At 36.4% G+C, this 21775-nt stretch overlaps 1 protein-coding gene across 1 annotated transcript in view; it reads right to left on the bottom strand.

Annotated features, from left to right (window-relative positions):
* Nucleotides 1-651: 651 nt before the first annotated feature.
* The window catches only part of CPED1 (cadherin like and PC-esterase domain containing 1), a 134385-nt gene continuing 113261 nt past the window's right edge, over nucleotides 652-21775 (bottom strand). The window contains exons 17-23 of the mRNA XM_010215322.2: nucleotides 21246-21363; nucleotides 16184-16320; nucleotides 8456-8676; nucleotides 8092-8193; nucleotides 7791-7878; nucleotides 5999-6145; nucleotides 652-1433 (exon numbers count right to left, since the gene is read on the bottom strand). Coding sequence (XP_010213624.2) covers nucleotides 1206-1433; nucleotides 5999-6145; nucleotides 7791-7878; nucleotides 8092-8193; nucleotides 8456-8676; nucleotides 16184-16320; nucleotides 21246-21363 — 1041 coding nt within the window. The 3' untranslated portion in view covers nucleotides 652-1205. The remainder of the gene's footprint in view (nucleotides 1434-5998; nucleotides 6146-7790; nucleotides 7879-8091; nucleotides 8194-8455; nucleotides 8677-16183; nucleotides 16321-21245; nucleotides 21364-21775) is intronic.

Below are 21775 nucleotides of genomic sequence, written 5' to 3'. Positions count from 1 at the left end.
CAGACTCCTAATTTAGCTATCTAAATCAAACTGCACAGCTATTTCCCGTCATGTCTCCATATATCTTATCGGAAGGAGCAAGAATTCACCAATACTTGCTCAGTCAGGTAGTCAGCTGGCTGCAGCCACGGTACTGATGGGGACTGTACAACCTTCCTCTGTCATGAAACGACCTGCACACTGCAATGGAAAACGCCAGAGGGGCTGGGAGACCAAACACAGAAATAATTGGTGGGATGAACACGCTCAAGCAGGCATTCTGCCCCTGTCAAGCATGAGATTCAGAGCTTCCACCACACCATGCAGGCCTTCTTATGCTAAATTAGAAAAGAATTTATGAAGTTCTTATGTGTGCTTGCAAAGGGATTTTTTTCTTTTGTTTATGGTACTAGCTTTACACATTGACAATTACTTTATAAAGAAATCATTAAAAAAGCACCTTCATGTTTGGCTTACACTTAAGAACATGTTAAACAGTCTTCCTGAACATGGTTACTCTCCTAAACTGAGACCATAAATAAGATCATATTAAGGCATTCACTATATTTGCATATAACATTGTGAAAGTTATAATCAGTCTCAAGTCTAAGTAAGTAACCTATTTCTACATCAGAACATGCAAAAAATAATGTAGATATTTCTTCTGGGGCATGGTTTCACTAAAAACGCTAGAGTTCAAAAGTTGGTGTCCTCAGCAAAATGATTACAGACCTTTTAAAACTGTGTGAACCAAGTGTCAAAATAGAAAAGACCGATATTGAAAGGAAACACATCCACATAAAACAAAACACTTTAAAATGGAATGTAAGCAGTTTCTAAATAGACTAAAATATTACAGTGACTTTATAAATAGAAAACTAGATACTAATGAAGAAATAAAGCAGTCCTTTCCAAATACTTCAAGTGCATGTATTTCTCTCTTTACTATCATTAATACAAAATTGCTTTAGCTACAGCTGTTCTAGCATTGGCAACAGTTCAAGTAACTTCCCTTCTTTTCCACTTCTTCATCCTCCATTTCCAAACCACAGATTTGCCAGGACACATCTTGATTTCATAAAATTTTGGGAAAAATGTCCCATGTCTTCAACTCTGTAGGTATGTGAGCCTCAATTCAAGGAAACGTGTCATAAATTCAACATAGTCCTTGGATTGTCACACAGGTAGTGGCCTGTCTCTTGTTCCAGAGCTTCATCCAAGAGAGCTTATTTGCTGACAAGCTCCATTTTCCTTGCACAGAGCCTGCTGAGAAGGATTTCAGAATAAACTTGATTTATTGGACCTCGGACATGATATGGGGACTGAGAATTTGTTGCATAGTCCTGCAGGTGTGATGACTTGCTTTGAGCACTGATAAATTTCCCCAGTGTATAATGCCTTGATAATGTCATTGTTATGTGAGGACTTTCTTCAGAGGGATTGGATTTCACCACCTGCAAAAAAACATGACATATGTAAATGTTTTCTACATGCACCTAGAAGGATACACAGCTGTGTGCACACAACTGTTGAGACAGTTCTCCACAAGGCAAGTGCTGGTATTACCTTGAGCAGCAAGTTACTTACAAACATTATTATGGCGAGTCAACTTGTGTTACATGTTAATTAAAGTGCCAGATCCTATTCATTCAAGCATTGAAATCCAAAAGTTTAGCCACATTGTAATCATTTGGTTGATTCTGTAATGTCTTCAGTGCATTACACTCTATCTTATCTTCATTAAAGACAATTTCATCTACACTACAAAATGCATGCTTCATGGCTTGCTATCAGAAAAAAAAAAGAGTCAAGGCAGTCCTGACTTGTGGAAAGGTATAAATCTGCACAACACTCTGTGGCTCACAGCTCCGGTACAGATCTGATCCCAGGCATTTGAGAAACCTATGCTGTGTCTCAACTATGAGTTTTGCTAGAATTTCCTAGATCTCAGGTCTTGATGCAAATTGTATGGATGAGAAGTTGTTTCCTCAAGAAAGGACTTACGGTTCTTTTTTTTTTATTTATTTTATTTTAACAGATATCTCCAAACTTGGATGTTTGAGGTATCATACTGATATAACCACAATGTGGTTCAGGGACAGTGCAGAAGAACTTTTCTTCTTGACTCCCAGATTTGTGTAAATCCCTGGGGTTACCACATTTAATCGATGTCAAATAATCCAATATCCATCGGACGCGTATTGAAAGGTAGACTCCTCGGGACCCTGATAACTGGGGTCTACTATGAGACGTTCAAGGCCTGACCTCAATGCTTACACAAACACTGATGTAGAATGAAGCAACTTGAAGAGAGTCTCAGTCTCTGAACCTTGTACAGATGCAGAACAGAGGATCTCTACCCAGGCAGTGGAACAGTTAGAGACAACAAAAGACCTGCCAGGTGGCTAACTTATATTCAAAAGAGAAGAAATATGCTGATGTGACAGAGTTGTAATGTTCCTCAATTTTGCTGCCATAACAATCAAGTACACACTTGAAGGAATTGACTATATTTCTAAATATAATTATGGAAAGGCATAATAGCTTTTTATATATATGAGATATATTTAGGGTCACTTAACAATCACTCAGAAACAATGTTCATCGGCAATGAAGTTCAAAATAAATGGACAGAAGCAACTCAGAATTAACTATGAGTAAAGAAATAACACATGCAAAGGCTTGAAAGACTGAGCAGAGAGGCTGTGAGGGAGCTGGCTGAATTTAAAAAAGAACAAGACTTATCCATGTAGAAAATTAATATATCCTATGATCAATTTGATACAGCTAAGCCAAGAACAATTATTTGTTTTCATTTAATTACTGCAGATTCATTTTTCTAAATTAGTGCCTTAGATCATATGAGTGCTCCAAAATGATGCCACCTTGAACCAATCACCCAAAGCACATTCCTGTTAGGCATAATCTCCAAAGAATGCAATCTAATGTTCATCCTGCAGCCAAGCTCTGATTAAGCTAGAATAATTCCAAGGTTACTAGTTTCTATATTGTGTTCATTAGTTCATTGTCATTAAATTAGGGAATAAATCTGAACAAAAAATATCTTCCATAAGACCTTTTACAAACACCAGCCAATCTAATTTATCTATAAGCATTTGAGCAGAATGAGCTAATTAAAAAAAATCCTATTTGTGTGCATGAACTAGATGAGTATTTGGGCAATAAGTGTCAAAGTTACTCACTACGTTTTTGCCCTGGTTCAATCTAAAAATCCAGAGAGTCCAAATTCCTGGCAATCTAAGCAAAGACTGTAGGTCTGTAGGTCAAAGACTGTAGATCTGTAGTCATTCAGGGTAATCTGAGGCCCTTTGAAGTGTATTAGTCAGAACCCAAAGAATTTTATCAGGACAAATAGGTGCAATAGCTTTCTACTTGATCAGCTAGCAAGAATTAAATGAGAACTACTGAATGCACTTCCATTCCTATTTTCTGACTGTACAGAATGACAAGTCCCCATTCCCACTCAGCTGCGCTCTAGTTGAGTTGTGGCTTACAGAGGGGTGCTACATTCTGGGAAACTAAGAGGTCATTTTTGAGAGAAAGAAAGTGAAAGTACAAAGCAATGGACTTAATCCTTCTCATCTGGCTTCATAAAACATGGAAAGTTCTGGGATTTTACATAGTATTCTTGGCTCAGAAAGGCTCAGAGGCAGAATGCCATTTTCCTGGTGCAAATGCTTCAGCACCTGATGAAACTCCATTTGGCAGGATGCAGAAATAAACTGATGACAAAACTGTTAAAATTAATGAGATATCAAAAGCATTCAAGGACTTTCTGTTTTTACTTTCTTCAAGGACCAAGGCTGCTTTTTGGTGGCTGATGGGTTCTCCTGGGCTCATGTATGCCTCTTTCAGACACTGTGACCTCTGAAGCCTCATTAACAACATTTCTTCAAGCCAAATTCTTCCCTGATCCTCCCCAGAAGGATATATTCTCTGTTAAGATCCCTCAGATTCAAAAGCAAAGCCAAATCTGCACATGAGCTCATACAAAATGATGGAGGAGTGTGTGAAAAATGATGACTGATCACACCCTTCTGTTTTCCACCCAGTTCTATACAAAGCATTTGAAATATTTCGCTTTGAAGTTCTCCATTTTGCTCAGAAGGTCTCTGGAAATGGTGATCATTGCAATGACCCATGAAGACAATAACATCTGGGTTCTAGAAAAAAAGAGGGTCAGTATATGCCTGGGTGGAACTGAGGAGGCATTTACTTCCCAGGACTGATTATTCATTGCATAAATACCTGGTCCATGATTTACTTCCCCTTTCCCAGCTTCATTTAGACTGAGCTGTGTTCATCTCTCTGTAATGCATTGCACAGAGTAGATTAAAGGATCAGTTAGCTAACCATGTGTGCTGTGCGTGGTCCCACAGGAGATTAGAAACCCCACAGAGGAGTGCAAACATATGAGCTGTTGAGGAGCTGGAAATCAACTGTGACTTTCACACTCAGTACATGAGATCAGACAGGTCAGATAAAGCTCCCATTCCTATGTTCTGTTTCAGTGACCCCAGTGCTAGAAGAGAGTCCCAGCTCATTGCAGCTGGTTGCTATCCTCTCTCCACCTTGAAGACACATTTATCATCTGAAAAGACACTTATGCCTCTGAGACTGGACCTTTTTCATTTTTCTTTTTTTTTTTTCCTTTTTTTTTTCTTTTCGATATTTAAGGAGAATATTCAAAGCCTTATTGTTATTAATCTTCTCTTTTTTTTCTTTCTTTTTCTTTTTATTCTGCTCTAGTGACTGCTATGTCTGAGAGAATTAAATAGAATCCAGCAGCTACAAGCAAATGCCCATGCTCACTAGATTAGATCATGACCAGAAAGCAAGATTCCACTCTGAAATCTCTGTTTGAACTTTACTATGGTCACCCTGGATTTCAGGGTTTTTTCAGTCTTCCTTCATAACATTTCCCTCATCCGACACATTAAATCTGCTGTGGCTAATTGAACCTAGGAAGATACAAGAAACGCAAAGCCAAAAACTTTCCTTTGCTGATGAGGAAGAGCATTCATAAGAAAAGACACAAAACTTACCCAACATACATCCTAAGGAAAATAAAACTTTGCATGTCTTGTTTTTGCAAACTCTTTACTTTCTCTGGTCTGGCAACATCCAGGTTGATTTTGTACCTAGCCACGATAATGCATTTGTTTATTTGTTTTTCATTTAATCCACAGACTCTTGTCATTGTATCTTGTCATAGTATCGTGTGAAGATTCCTAGCCAGAACTTTGAAGCATCAGAAGAATATGTCACATTTTCAAATGACTATTTTACTATGCCTGTTTCATTCATTGCAATGATTGCAAGATGGAGCACAGAATCTCTACAGATATTCAAAGAAAATGAAAAGAGGACTATTCACAGCAATGAGAATGAATGACCTACTATTTTCTATTGGTATAGTCAATTATTCTAACTATTCTAGAAAGCTCTTTCTCAGGCACATGAAAGTAAACATACAGCAGGAAGAGAAGTCTTTATTTTAAGCTCCATTTTCAATGTATCAGTGGTTTGATGGGAGTCTGCTGACCAGCTCTGGTCTGTCATAAGGCAGGAAGGTGCAAGACAAACACCTGTGTGGCTGAGGTGTGATAAACAGATAAACTGAATAGGTCCAAAAGCAATAGGAATATATACTGCACTGGAAATAATATGAGAGCTTGGAAAACGTGCAAAAAATGTACAATATCCTTTTATACAAATTATCTTTTAACAGAGCATGCCTGTTTTTATTGTGAGGTATTAAATCACATTTAGCCGGTCCTCAAGTCATGTTCCAGTCTGAAGAGCAAGTGACAGGTACTTTCATACCTACTGCGATCTTTGTGATTTTTCTTCTGGCCTATACTTGAATCATGACTGTGATACTTGTGGGATACTTTTCTTCTTTTCGGGAACTAGGCAGTTAAAATCTCTTTAAAATAACTGAGAATGAAAAAACAAAACAAAACAAAACAAAACAAAACAAAACATGAACTATTACCTCATGGAAATGACAGCCACACTTCCCTTGCAGGAATTCTTTGTAGCGTCCCATTGTGATGACAAAGGTGTCAACAACTTCATAACCATATTTTTTTGCTGTATCCAGAATCACCAAATTTTCATTCCATAAGTTTTGTACTTCTTTCTGCATTCCAGATAAAATAGTCAAATATTAAAGCAGTATCAAAAGGACTGCTTAAATGTTTGATTCCAACAATTGCTACATGCCAGATATCAATTACTCTGAGTCAACTCATGCAAATAGGTAATATGAAACACAATTCAGGAAAAAATGTCTATTACATTTTGTTTGTTTAAGAAATCATGAAAATCTCCCTGTACAAGATGTGTTCAGCTTCAAATCAAAGTCACTGTGACTGTTGCTTAAAAGGGAGTGCAGTGCCATGGGAATCTTTGAAATGGTTATATTGAAGAACAGATTATTCATTATTTCTCAAGATACTGCAGGAAGGACAGGAATAGAACAAAAGTTAGCTATAAATTTGCTAAGTTGGTGTTTTTGATGCTCTAGAAAGGCTTTCAGAGTAGTTGGAGTTATCCACAAGTCCAGAGCACCCAAACCACATGGCATATGATTCAGATACTGAAAAGAAAAATAATGTTGGGTACATACTGTAGCTGCTTTCTTGAGTTCTGTGAATTAACTGGGCAGGAAAATGAAGAAGGCAGTTCTGGGAAGCCTTTAATGCTTTTTCTATTCTTGCCTCATCTACGTTAGATCAAAATTCTATTTTTTCCATCTAGAACTTAACAGTGCTGAAATCTATGACAGAAGCGAGAATAACTCTTCTAACTGATTCCAACCACTTCCCTAATTTATCCTAATTGGGCATCTACATAAGTCAGGGAAATGGGTGAAATCAATAGGAAGAAATTCAATGAAGCCAAGGCAGATACTACTAACTTGGAAAGAAAGAATAGGCAAAATCTAGCAAGGCACTCTCAGTAGCTAAAAGAATGATGAGAGAAACAGTAAATCACATACTGAATAAAGCAGTATGTTATGATTGCCAAAATAGGTGAATACCAGTCTCCAATGTGACCATATTGTATGTGAACTATGACAGCTAATTATGTTTTCAACACTTGTGAATAGCTGGAATGTTACATGAACCGTGATAGCCAACATTTACTCTGTTCTGTCCTCCAGCACTTCCCAGCTTTCTCATCCACATATTTTATATGTATTCTTTATTATATTTTATAAACAGAGAATTTCTCTAAACTAAAAATATTGAATGAGCTATACAATATATTAAAAACCCCATCTGTTACTCCAAGAGTGTTGGACATGATTGGAACTGACCGTAACACCCTATTAACATAAATAACAGGCTAGACTCACGGGTACTTTCCAGCTGCTTTGCAATGTTTTGCCTTAATAGGTTGTTTAGGATAGATTTATAGAGAGCTGAAGCCTGAGGAGGGTCTGTACTCTCTGCAGTACAAAGAACAACCTGCTTACCTCCAACTCAATTTCTCAACTTTTACACTAGGCTTCATATTGAAGGTTTTTCTAGTTCTTGGAACAGCTGACTTAGCCTAACCTCTCTAATGGCTCTCCATGTATGGTGGAACACATGAATTAGCTGTAATTGGCTTGAATCTGCATCAGCAAGCCATATTAGCAAATGCAAATATTATTCTTTCTTTGATCTACTTAAAGCTTGCTCAGTAGAGGTGCTAACGTATTTCAGCCAGACAGCAAAATTATTGCTGAAATGACAAGTCTTCCATGAAAACGCACTCCAAATACATTTTCAACTTACCTGTGATAAAGAATGTATTCCATCCACAGGTAGGTGGAAGCCCATCCCTATAGATTTGATAATCACCAGAATATTTGATAGATTTTCCCTGTTTGGCAAATAAAAAGAAGTATGTGCATTTTACTCACAGGCACATTAAAAGACACTGCTTTTTTTTTTTTTTTTTTTTCTTTCAAAGTCAGTTAAGTGTACCCTCATGAGAAAACAAATGAAATGTTTGTATTTAAATTTTTTGCTGAGGTTGATTCTCTTTTATCATATGGAGGTGTGACTAGGAATAACATTAAGTGCATAACATTACCTGTTCAACACCTTTTGAATAATTTGCAGGTGATTGGAATTAAGCCACTGAACACCACCTACAATTAATACGGTCTGGTCTGTGTTCTCAAGGGGACGTGATCTGAAACCCAGAAAGGAAAAACAACACATGTTGCCCTAAAACAGATGGCAAACACTTTAACTGCATTGCATTACATTTCAGTGAACTGTATCTGGCATCCTGATCAGAGGCCTGATGTCATTTTCTGCTATTTTTCAACCACACAATATGGTCTGCACACATTATACTTAGTTGTTTACTGACTTTAATTGTAAAGTCTGTTAAACACATTTGTGAAGAGAATGAAGACACAAGCAAGCCAGCGATAGCTTTTATACTGTACCTCTGCAGCAGTTGTTTTAGTGCCTTCTCGAATGTTGGTCTCTCATTTGCATTCATCCAAAACTTAGGATAGTAGGAGTAACTGATAAATGTTTTTCCCTCATTGATATTGTGATAGCATTTAACATCATGGGTCTTTTGCCATTCCTGCAGAGTCTCATTTACTCTTTCTATTAGATAGTACATCATTCCTCTGTTAGTTGAGTCACCTATGAAGAGAATCTTTGGATGGGAAGAAAGGATATGATTTACTTTTGGTAGTTACACACTGTAAAAGCATAATCCCTATGAGAGAATATTGCTAGGCTGGAGGTTTGCAAAGCCTACTCAGGGCTGTTCAAAAATTCTTTCTATGAGCTGTCAGTTCTCTAGTCCTGTCATCTTGATGCTACTATTTTCTTTTAGCAAAATATATTTGATGTCATTAACAAAAACTCATGTCATGTTCAAAGACAAAAAGTAAAGGTTACAGATGATTATAGCTGCACAGTTATAATTCTGTATTTTTTATCATTCCTGCCAATTCCTTTATATTTACTTCCAACTGCTAGTACAGAGCCTCTCTTGATTACTTGCAGCTTCCTGCTGTAGTTTCTCCAGTTCCTCATGTGGTTTGTTGCGATACAGTGTGTCTCACTTGGTATCTGCTTTACATAAATGTGAATCATTTGAATTTAAACCTAAATAACACACATACTAATTAATGCAGTAGCTACCCTACCTGCAAAGAAAATATATTTTTGCTATTTCAGGGGATAAAAGAGGATTATTTTGGTAAGGGGATTATTTTGGTGGCAAAGACTCTGAAGTGAGTCCTGGTGTATGTTTGATGAGATGATAGCAAGAGAGAGCTGCCTGAAGACATGTTGAAACTCCATCAGTCTGACAAAAGTCGCTTCAAGCTTTACTGGGCTACTCTGAACTTGTGAGAGAATAAAGAAGCCTAATCTGGTTTAACCCTACTCATCTTAAAAAATCAAGCATTTTTGTATGTGGAAACCAAAGAGAGAATTTTCACATGATTTTTTTAATGCACTTGCCCTATTTTTAGTTGATAGGACTAACATTTCCTTACGCTGAAGAGAACATGCAAGCAATGACCAAAAGGAAAGAGAACCCAGACTCACTGTGGTTTGCCAATGAAACCGTGTGTGGCATGTTACCACCACAGTCCCTTCAGACAGAAACACACATACAGGAACATACATGTAAAACCGGGAATCAAAAAACCCACAGAGCCATAACACAATAACAGCTCTTTTTGTCTTCACTGCAATATGTTCCTTTTCCTATCTCCTTTGGTGCTATCCTGGGATCTTTTTCTATTCAGGGTAGTTGGCGCCCTGTAACTTCCGGTTTTGTTGTTTATTTGGTTTGTTTTTGATGCCTTACCACTTCCGCCTTGAATATTTGGGTATGCAAAGAAAAATTAAACTGTACAGAATGACTCAGCTTTAAGAACAAGCTTGCAAAGCTTCTCTCAGGGTTCTTATGTGGTGAAGATATTTTGGATTCCTGTCCCTTAGTGCATCACTCTTTAACCTGCCCCTCCAGAATCACCACAGTTTGGGGAACTGATTCCATTTCCAACCATGAGCCTATTGTGAGTAAAAATGATCCATAAGAGTGCACCAAAGGCAGTCTCCTTAGTACTAGAACAGTTTAAGACAAACATATCATGATCTGGTGGTAGGGCCAAGAAAGAGCATGACAGTGACCTGAGCCATTGTCTGCGGAGAAACCCTTGACAGATTATGTATGGGAGCAAGTAATTTAAAATATTCATTGTGCATATAGAGATTATTTTATCGCCTATCCTGGATATCTCAAAGTTGCTTTATAGAATAAATTCTCAAATAGCTACTGATTACACATTTTTTTCCCCAATATTCTTCATGATACATTGCAAGAAACCTCTTTAAACCAACATGACTCACGGTAGGTAATGGTCCTTGGTAACAAAAGGACTGGTTGGATACTCACTTTATCCTTCTCTCTCACACAGAAAGATGCACAGAGCTATTTACAATAAGGAAGACAGCCTGCACTTACAATATGACTGAATTTTAAAGTCGACTGAGATTTTACATGACAGTTCTTCTGATTTTTAAATCACACCACCTTGTCTATATCTATGTCTCTTAAATTAATCTGTTTCATATATCCATCACTGTAGTATCTAGATGTACATCTAATTTAAATGTAGTTCTTGCATACTAACAAGTAAGGGCATTAAACAGTAATGGGAGTGAGGATATTATTAAGCTGCAAAGTGAGTGAAAGCATATCTTCAAATCATGGAACTTCATTAGTGCAATGACAAATATGTTCTGCTAGGTTATGCACCAGTTGGTGGAACATAGATAGTTTCTCCTTTATATCTAATACCATATAACACCATTTTTATCACTCACTGCAGTAATTTCTAATTGCAGAGGAACATATGTGGCACTACACTGTATGAATTTGGCAGAAATGGCATTTTTATTCACTCTTCATTCTAATATGACTACAATTCTGTCTAATCTCTGCTTCTGATGAATTGAAATAATAGAACAAATTATTTAATGGTAAAAAAGAGAGAAGAACTATAAACAAGGTGAAGAGACATGATAAAAAGATGTGCTGTTTTGTTGAGACTGTGTATTGAATAGTAGTCCAGCTCTGGAGTTTCATTTTAAAGATTTTTAAATCTTTAAATCTGTGCAGTCAAACACTGCACAGTGTGAAAAACTGAAATTTAGATCATCAGCTTCTTTCCCATTTTTTTCATTATATTAAAAAAAAGCAAAATAACTCCCCCCATACACACACAGAGTCTGTTCACTCTATTAAATATTTTAGCATTATAGAGCTTTAAAATTTCTACACATCCACATCTATATACATGTAAGCAGTAGATCCATGTGTGAATTTTCAAGCCTGCATGTGGTAGTCAGCTGGCAAGGTGTAAAGGTGAAACTATCAATGGGAGGACAATGTGCACACTCATTTAGAAAATCTGTACCAGGAGAAACAAGCTATTTAAGATTATTTTTTACAGTGACAGTTCTAGCCCTTAAATGCCATGGTTCTTGGCACTACAAGTAATACAAGCTGGGATTTACAACAGTGCTTTTGTTGTTTCCCTGGTGTTCTGAAAACATGTAGGGGATGATAGCAGTCAGAACAGAGGATTTTTAGACCTCTCAATATAGCTGGAAGAAATAGATAATCTGATGGGTTTCACATTTCTTCAAATAATATCACAAGACTGAAGAATGTCCACAGCGCATCCCTGATGGAGTAAGGTTCTTAAGGTTAACTTTACTACACTCAGTATACTGTGAATGCTGTAACTGTAACATGGATATGCTCCCAAAAGACCAACAGGGATCTCAGAAAGAAAGAATGAAGGAAATCCCAGAATAAAAACTCACATTCTTCAGTTAACCAAGAGATTCAACAAATCAGAATACAATCACTCAATGTAATTGAGTGTGTGATTCACGTTCACATTTATATCATAGCAACATTTATATCATAGAGCTGCACCTACTTACTGTGGTTGTGTATGTGTCACCTAGTATTTAATAGCTAATTAAGCCAACAGTCTGTTGATAATTTTGAATTTAGCTCTACAACACTCATGAGTAAAATGATGGTTCAGGTGTTTAGAATATGCCATATTTCATTTTCTTTACAGTTAGTAAAGTTTAGTCATGGGCTGTTCGGGTCAATGGGGGATTTGTCTAAGGGATGACTAAAGGATCAGGTATACATAAGGCTATAATTTTACTAGACACAGAACAACATTTTCATGCAGACAGATGTTTTCAGTGTCCTTTGTTGCCAAACATTTGTGTGAAAAAAATCCATTATAACTTTCAGACTTCAATAGATTGTGTAAGCGTAGTGGAATTCACTTCTTAACTAGACCTATCATTATAAATTAACCACACTTAAGAAATTTAAACACCTGTAAGTCCAAAATACTACTTAACCATAAATGTTATTAAAAAATTGTATGCTAAAATTCCTGTTTTAACAGCTGAATTTTAAGTACTTCAGCAAATATTGCCTTTTCATATTTCCTGTTCTTAATTACATATGACTCAATGGTACTTTATTACAAGACTAAACACTTAAAAGACTAAATAATTTTTGAATGATAAACAAAATATACACTCCCCTTCTATTGAGGCCAGCTTTCTATATACTACTAATTCTACTTTAAGAACAAAAATCACAGCATTATGTCTTAATAGAACTGTATAAATCTCACAGCAAAAGCTTATTAACCACAATTTCAGGGATTTGTTGAGCCACTATAATACTAATGCCATCGTTTTAATTCAGACTTCCTATTTCTTCGATACAATTAGGGCATATATATGTAGTTCCTCAAGTACTAGTATTTACAGAACAATATAGCCCGCATCTTATCGCCCAGAAAAGGTCTGCAGATATTAAAGTGAACATCCCCTCAGACAGATACCACCTTAGACTAAATGCTTTAGAAGTTTCCTGTTTATCATGTCTGAAATACAAACATATGATGGATTAGTCTTGCTAACACATCATAAAGTCAAATAAGGTCTCTTCTAAAATTTTCTTCACTGAAAGTATATCCTTTCTCAGGTCTCCACCAGTTTGAACGTTATTGTTTCACTATGGGTGGTCTTTATGTTTTTATGAAACAGAAACAACTCAAGCTCTAACACAGTTTCATAAGCATACAGATTAAAATAGTAGTTAATGAAGGTGTGAAAGCAATTTGAAGCCATATTCAAGGTAAATTAATTTCCGCTATGGAAAAGGAGAATATAATTTTAAAAATGAGCTCTGAACAAACAAACTTTAATACAAGCCGTAAAAGCAGCCTGAAGCTAGAGAACAAAATTTAAGAAACATTCTTTTGTAGGAAAGAAATGCTCTGTTTGAACCATGATAATTATATTTCAGAAACATAAATGCATACAGAAAAGAAATTAATGAGCAACAGACATATCTGAAAACTGCATTTTCTATTGTTCATGGGAAAACTAGAGTAACTGCACTAGAATAACTACACTTCAACATGCAGTTGATCTTGTGTCCTGCATTTCATATTCACTTTTCATCCTACTCATCAGTTGTTGAAATTCATCCAAATCAAGAATACAGCACAGAAGTAGTTAACATATTGTATGCTTACTTTCATATTCATTAGGGTTAGAAGGACAAACATTTTTTTCTTTTTTGCATATAAAACTAAAAGAGGAGTATAGCAACATAATCTGTGGTTATCATAGCTAGAAATTTGCATAGAGATTAGCACTTCCTTTTGAAAAAAAAAAAAAGAAAAAAAAGGACATAACCAGACACTTATTGCATTTACAAAGTTGTCTTATGACACTTTAGCATAAGAAATGAAGCCCAGCAGATAATCATGCTGGAACCAAACCATATTTTGATTAAGTAAAAAAATTAAAGAAGATAGAAGTGATTTATATATATGACTTCTTGCTTTACCTTTGATTCAACTTTATATGAGTCTGAAAGAATTTTGTGACCGATATTCAAATGAATAATTCAGTCATAGGGGCTATTATTATCTTATTGAAAGACAAGACTTCATTTGACCCAACCAAGCTATGAACACACATATCTCTGCTATTCAGAGGGAGGATTTGTAATTATGAGACATGCATGGAGTTCTTATTGACTTGGTTCAGGATGAACTTTGAACAGGAATTCAAACTTTCTGTGTAGAACTCAGTGACTGTAATGCTTAAAGCCAAGGTATGTAATGACTTGAAACTCATATTACAAATGCAAAAATATGTATAAAACGGTTACCAAGATCTATTGTATGATATTTTAATCAAAAGAATTATACCTCACCATCTGGTCACTAATTACCTTATTTAGTGTACTTAAAAGACTTAGTTAACATACAGCTTAACCAACAGGAAAAAATCTTTTTTTTTATAGTGAGCACTTGAAAAAAAAAAAGAAAAACAACTTTTTTACTTTGCTCAGAGTGTCTAAAGTAACCCTAAAATTTGCCTTAATAGCACATAAAATGGGACCTTGTTGTCAAAGCATGAGGACATTTATTAATCATCTGATTTATATATGAAGAAAGTCTGACTTCTTAAATTCTACTGATATGAGGGATGTGATCCAAGAATTCTGATTTTGGTGAAAAAAGCATAGGTGCTCTGCTGAAATGATTGATCAAGTTACCACTGCAGTCTAACAACAGAAATAATATCAGGGAAATAAAATACAGAGATAAAAGAAATTTACCAAAAAGGAAACATGCATTTGAAAATGACTTTTAAGGAATAAATGAGTTAAATGGACATCTGAGCTAAGACAAGAATAGTGTTCCAGCATATTTCTACAGACCCAAAAAGGTTATTAGACAGAGAGGAGAGACTTTTGCAAAATAAGCAGAAAGGGAAGCAAGTGCAGTTAGTTTTATGAAGTTTTGTCTATTACTATTTTAATGTAGTTCAAGTATGATCTGGTTCTCATCTACAAGTAATATAGACCAGTGACTTCAAAAATTCAGATCATAAAATGGAATTTGAATCAAGTAAATAATTTTACAAACTTTCAAGCTTATACTGGGTTGTAATGGACCCTTAACAAATGTTATCCTATTTTTGATACTGGTGGATGTGAGCGGTCAGATTCATGAGGGGGAAAAGAGCATAATCCTCCTAGCACTACTCTGGCATCCCGCAGTGGTATCTTTTTCCTCTTCTCTATATTGACTCAAAGGGTGCTTGCTTACTACAGCAGCCTGTTATCTATGTAGTAAAAATAAAGAAAAGCTAGCAAACTCATTTATATTTTCGATGGGGTCAGTCTAAAAGTGTTTGTTTTGAACATGAGGGGCTTCTCCCCCATAGTCAAACATACACTTTTTTGAGACACATATGATAGGACAAACACAACGTTCTATAGTAATACTGAAAACCAGCGGTGGAAATAAAGTAAAATGGCAATGAAGGACTTTGTGCAGGATAACAAATGATCAGAAAAGGAGAAGGAAATGTTAATTGAAGGACTATTATTTTTGCATTTTCTGCATGGAAATTATCTCAGATTTTATCAAAATGTCACTCTAAATTACTATTTTACCTAGACAGTACACTGAAAAAATCTTCATAAGAATTAATTACTTACTTTCTGGATACCTGTATCCTTAGTAATGTACCTGAGCCTCAGGTAACAGATCTCTGTCAACTGTTTTACAGTCATACCATGCCTATTAAGGAGATCTTGTTTTTCCAAGTAATCACCTTAGAAGCTTCACTATAAGAAAAGAATGTGCAAGAAGACTTGGTAAGATTAGCGTGCACAAGCAATGCCATGCATTAGGTATGCAGCCCAGGAAATCAAACTTGCTTGTAAAGTATAGGACAAACTGTAACAACTAGAGCAAATTAATTCCCAGTGCTTAAACACTCGCTGTGACCAAGCACGGTAGGTTTAACTAGTGACTATGTATGCCTTAGGCCTGGGAACTCCACTGGTATGACCTGACGTCTATGCTAATTGGCAGTTCACAAGTATGAGGCTAAATTATTGGTAACAGTTGGTTTCCATCCCTGTGGATTTCCATCCAATACTTTTTCCGATAATAAGTAAGGATTTTTGTTAATACGCCAATTGTAAAATCATTTTTCCAAATTAAGGACACTAAATGCCCAAGTAAGTGTAGATAAATCCAGATGCAAACCCCACTACGCACCCTTCTGCCCTCCACACACTGCTGGAGCTGGGGCCTGGCCAGCACGGAGTACTGGCAGCCATGGGGCTGCCACGTGATTTCCCTCCAGTCGCAGGTCCTGTTGTCAGAGCAGCTGAGGCAAGGGACGATCCACTGCCCTGGAAAACAACAAAGTAGCGTCAGCATTGCCTTGGTATCTCTATGAGTGGCCTCTTTATGGAGGCAGTGAGCCTCCATAAGTCAAGTATTTGGAGTTTTCCCCACTTTTCATTCCCCTCCCACTGAAGGGCCTGGTTCCTTCTTCTGTGTTAATCCTTTTCCATTCAGAAAGCACAAGAGAATTTGCTTTCTTTGAAGGAACTGAGAATGCCCCCTGTTTGGTGGTTGTGCTTGGGCTCATTTCTTATTTCACTTTGTCTTTCTTGCAGTAGCTCATCATTTCTAAAAAGAAGAGGTACAATAAAGGGAAAGGGTTGGGATAAAGGAGAAAGAATGGGATGCAAAAACATTTGCAGAAGTATCTAAAACAAGACATATCTCATCTATCTTCTAAAAGTTATGCAGTTGATCAAAGATAGAGAACCTCTTGACGGTGAAGTGAAGCAAGATAGGGGATGATTTTCAAAGATTTAGGTGAGATGAATAACTTGTGTGATTTATTAGAGCCTAATTCCTATTTTAAAAAAAGATTTTGCAATTTAGGAGCTTAACCTGAGATCAATAAAAATGAGTTGGTTTAAGCATCTGTTACATAAGGTTGAAGGTAAATGGGTTAGTTGTTCTTGTTCTCCAAAGCTGTTTAACTCCAAAATCTTTCTGGAGGTCAGCGGGACTCAGCTTCTGAAGGAACACAGGAAAACATGGGAGTTGCTTTCGTATTTAGAGTAACACCAGAAACACTTTTCTGTAGTGGGCTGACAAGAGACACGGGGAGCAGTGTCTATGTAGCTATGCCAGCAAAATCTGCTTTTACAGAGTTGCATGGGGAAAAGCACAGAGATGCCCAGACTCTGTCCCTGAGCTATCGTGCCTTGCTAGCACGGGTCAATGTCTCATCGCAGCACAGCAAACAGCTCCAGTAGCAAATGCAACGCAGATTTGACCTTAGAGCCTGTGATTGCTCTTACTATCAGCCAGCACCACAGCTGTGTTTTATGATGTTTGACAGCCAGCAGCAAGCAGAAAACAGGACTCCTGTTTATGAGCATTTATCTGGCCAAGGGTTGAGTGGGAGGCCAAGGGAAGCAGCGCTCCAGAATCAGAGACCTTGAAGAGTCAGGTGCTACCTCAGGAGCAAGAAAAACTTTGTGACCTGCACCTGACTAAGGAAGAGTCTCAAGCACATATGTTTTGGTAAACAGCAGCATGAGTCATCTTACCAGATAAAAAAGTCCTTCTAAGTAATACCATCAGAAGTGATTTGCACTAGAGCCCTTTCATGCATCTAAGGGCAGAATACAGGGCTAACACCAGGCAGCCCTGGCTGCTGCTTAGCATGTGCAGGTCAGTGCAGGATACAGGCACTTCCCTGCCCTCTGATAGCTGTATAACCTCACTTCTGGAGGTTCCCAGAGGTGAAGATGTATCCTGAGGGGATGCTAAAAGGCGAGTGGCCTATTTCAGTACAGAGAACGAGAGGAAAGAAAGATGTTTCAGGGCCATGCTAGTAGGGAGAGAGAAGGAAGGAGTAGGTTCCGAGGCTTTTTTGGTATAGCTTTCAGCATAATTTTGATTAGTCTGAGTTTTGCTGCCTAAAAGAGATAGTACTGATCCTAACAGTCAAGGCAGAGGGTGCTAGGATTCACTGAAGGACAGACAGGCGCCATCCATTTAAGTTTAGCCCCCCCAAAAAATTGCCAAAAACAAGGTTTCATGAAAACTTAAATGTAGTAGAAAGATTTCCACGGGAGGAGTGAAAGTAGACTGGATTTTTAGCTTATGAAAGAGGCTTAGTAGTTGCATGCATTGACCATCTGCTTATTATATGAGATTAAACATTGCCAGTACTCCCATAAACTACTCTCCTAAAATGCCATAAAACAAATATACTTTAAAAAAATTATTAAGATTATTTATCTTGTATTTAAGCAAGGATATGCTTAACCAGTTAGGCTACTGGTAAAAAGTCTTGACCAATAAAGGCTTTACTCCTATTTTGATGGTGTTTTGTTTCTCCTGGGGAGTGCTCTCAGCACTTTTCACTCAAGCTTTCTAATTATCATAAACACCAATACCTATATTTCATTCAAAAGACCAAAATGAAAGTATTTATATAATGACAAAGAATTATCCATATATAAAGAAAATATTCTAACTGACAATTTAAATCTGAATATTTAAACTAAACTGAAGCTGAAGAGAGTTTTTTGATATATGACTAGTTTATTTTTACAATTGGTGTGTTTGGCATCTTAAAAACTTTTTACAGATGTTTTCCTGGTGGGTGGAGTATAAAATTTTTATTTGCTTGCTTTCTTTTTCGCTTTTATTTCTGAAAAAAAGGTAAAAAGAGTTTTAAAAGGACACAATATTAATGTTAAGAATAAAACAGCCTTAGGCCTACAGAAACTTTTGTTGAAACTTGTGCTCACTCATTGTAATCAAAGGAATGATTCATTTAGTTAAGCATTGGCTTATGTCTCTGATGGGCCTAAATCCAGAAAGCTTTTCAATGCAAAGAGACAGCTCTTAGAAGTGAAGTTGTGATCTCTTAAACAGCAGATTTTGCAATTATCTATCCACCAAATTTCCATGGACTTCAATAGTGCGATTTCCAAGGAGGAATTTAGGTTATCCTTGTGTTTATCAACTGTCTCTCCCTCTTTTGGTAGAGCCAAATACACTGCTAGCACTTACTAACTTCCTTAATATTATTAATAGTTCAGCTATATGGAATGCACAACTAATTTTTCTGTGATAGCCTGGTTGAAAACCCATTGAATCAAAGCTTTTTTTTTTCTTTTTTTCCTAAAGGAGAAAGGATTTTTTCGCTGTAAAGGCTGTCATCTTTTTGGTCCATGGTCCAAACAAGAAAGAAAGGCAGAAACTGTTCCTGTTCAATATTAATATTTTGTATTTATTGAAGAAAAGAAAAAGAAAGAAATGTGTAAAATGATGTGCTTTACCCCCATTCCCCCTCTCAAGGCACTTAGCTTTTACTTTGGTGTGATCCTGAATTACAGTATCTGATTACACTGTATCAAAGGAGTAGAAAATAGGCATGAAATTCTGGCCATACCAAAGTGCAAGGCAGACTTCTAAGCTTTAGCATCAACTTCAGTGGAACTAAGTTTTCATCTCTCTCTCTCTCTGTTGGCCTGCCCACAACTGCGTTAATTAACAAACTCTTGCAGCATAGATAAGAGCTATTTGAGGCAATCACTGTTTTAAGGGTAATGAGTTTAATTTATTGTACTATTTGCCAATGAATCTTGGAGTGTTATGCTACAATAGCTCCTTGGTAACCCTATACAGATAAGGTGTTCCTTAGTTTAAGCACAATATATGACACTGTGTCCTTCTGGAACAAAACAGGAGATCGCTTCACTATTCTGAAAATTTAGTCAGTTAAAAAAAAGAGGTGCTGTTGCTGATTTAGTTGGGGATTTTAAATTAATCCCATGAGTGTTAGGAAAATGCTCCTTGTCAGAATTGAGGTATCATTCAGTTGTTAAAAATTTGGAATGAATTTGCACAAAAAGCAATGCTTTCCACTTCCTCTATGAATTCTGAATTACATTAAAACTGTCCACCCTCTGGTTAATGCCAACTACTGCAAATCCGAGGTCTAGGCTTGGATTCTTCCCATCCTCTCAGACCCATCCTTTGATTCTCCATCTCCTGAATTTGTTTCTTTTCTAAACATGGATGTTGTTCTCAGTAAGGCTATGAAAATATTTTATGTTCAGCCTCACATGGCTAGATGTAATATTAAAAAGCACCACGTTATATAACAGGAGAAAGAGACGATCTGCCCCAGACAGCTCTTCCGCCAATTTAGTTTGAGCTTTTTGCTCAGGATCTTTATGTCCTGATTGAGTAGCATGGGCTGCGCTGGGCTTCTTTGTGACTCATAAATTGCTGCATGATGAAAATATGTTACCAGGTGCAGCAGTGTCTCCTTTGCGTATTCCCTTCATTTAACACTGAACAACAATAATATATGCCCTAATATTTCATATGGAGTGATTCGTCCATGCAGTCTGCACACATTCTTTCTACTTTGTACTGATTATGCCAGGAGTTTGTGCAAGTCTAGTGTTGTGAGAAAATGTTCCTATCTGTGATAAGATAAAAAATACATTTCTGCTAATAGACTATAGAGGAATTAGTTTATTTTTCTTTTTTTCTCTCATAAAGAAAAGAATAACATTAATAATTGTCTAATCCAGCAACAAATTAAGCCATGCATAACAGGACTGAGTAGTCCTGTGGGTTACTCACATGTGTCAAGGAAAATCTGCATAAATCTCTGCATCTGCATAAACGTGGCTGTGATCTAAAGATTAGTATGTAACTATAATTCTGTTTTGATCTGTGTTCTTACAAACCAAACAGATATCTTGCTTATATTGGTTATTATGTAATTATTATTTTAACAACAGTCATTTCAACAACAATGTTTAATTTGTCCATTCTGATATTTAAACTTCAAAGAATTGCTATACATAAAAACACGTATTTACTGTTTGCTTAAATTAAAATTGTTAATTGTGTTTCATACATAGAATAACAAATATAAAAATACAAGAGTGTGAAAATGTTGTGCACTTTTTCAAAAGCTGTTTTCATTTATATTGTAGTTTAAAAATAGTTTTGATGGAAATATTTCAATGCACTTCGAAGGCTGCAGGACAATAATACAAGTGCTGTATTAGGAATCACTGATCAAGAACGTGCTAAAATAAAATTGTCACATTAATTAATCTGGTTTAATAAATCCATAACCGTTATAAGCAGTTAGCTACATTTATCATACACAGGTTAGTGCATGTGCATTAAGCAGAGCAAAAACAAAATTTGTAGCTTCATTTTAGATAGGTGCATGAATTAATTTTCAGAGAGGGAAAAATTAGGTACAAACCTTTTGTGTCTCCAGTTTCACAGGTCTTTAACACCGTCTGTGAAATTGTTGAGAGGTATTCATGAGACAGAGGCTGCAAGCCACAGGACTCCTCTGGATGAATTCGAGAACCACAGTCCTGAATTAAAATGAAATGAGTGAAAATTACTGCCGTGCACCTATGCTCTCCAATGGCTTTTAAAGAGGAAAAAGGATATTTGGGGTTGGATCTGCAATTTATTCATTCTTTGTTCTTAAGTATATTTTTAGTAAGAAGTTTTAAATTCTTTTTCCATGGCGATTTGTAATAAATTATCCAAAATCACACTCAGTGCAGCGGATACTAGACTTTCTAAAGGTAAATATATATAATATTAATGTAATGTAATCTTCTTTCTGTTTATCATGTAATCTTTTCTTGTTTATTCACAGTACTTTTGTATGCATATATAGAGCTATATGAAACATATTTCTGTGATGAAATACTCCAGTTTAGCTTCAGGAAATACAAATACAAAAAAAAAAAAACATTCAGAAAAAGATAAAAAAAA

Source organism: Tinamus guttatus, unplaced genomic scaffold (genome assembly GCF_059628265.1).
Source record: "Tinamus guttatus ecotype Peru unplaced genomic scaffold, ASM5962826v1 Tinamus_guttatus_pri_ptg000018l, whole genome shotgun sequence".
Taxonomy (NCBI): Eukaryota; Metazoa; Chordata; class Aves; order Tinamiformes; family Tinamidae; genus Tinamus; species Tinamus guttatus.
This window is presented reverse-complemented; position numbering and strand designations above follow the sequence as displayed.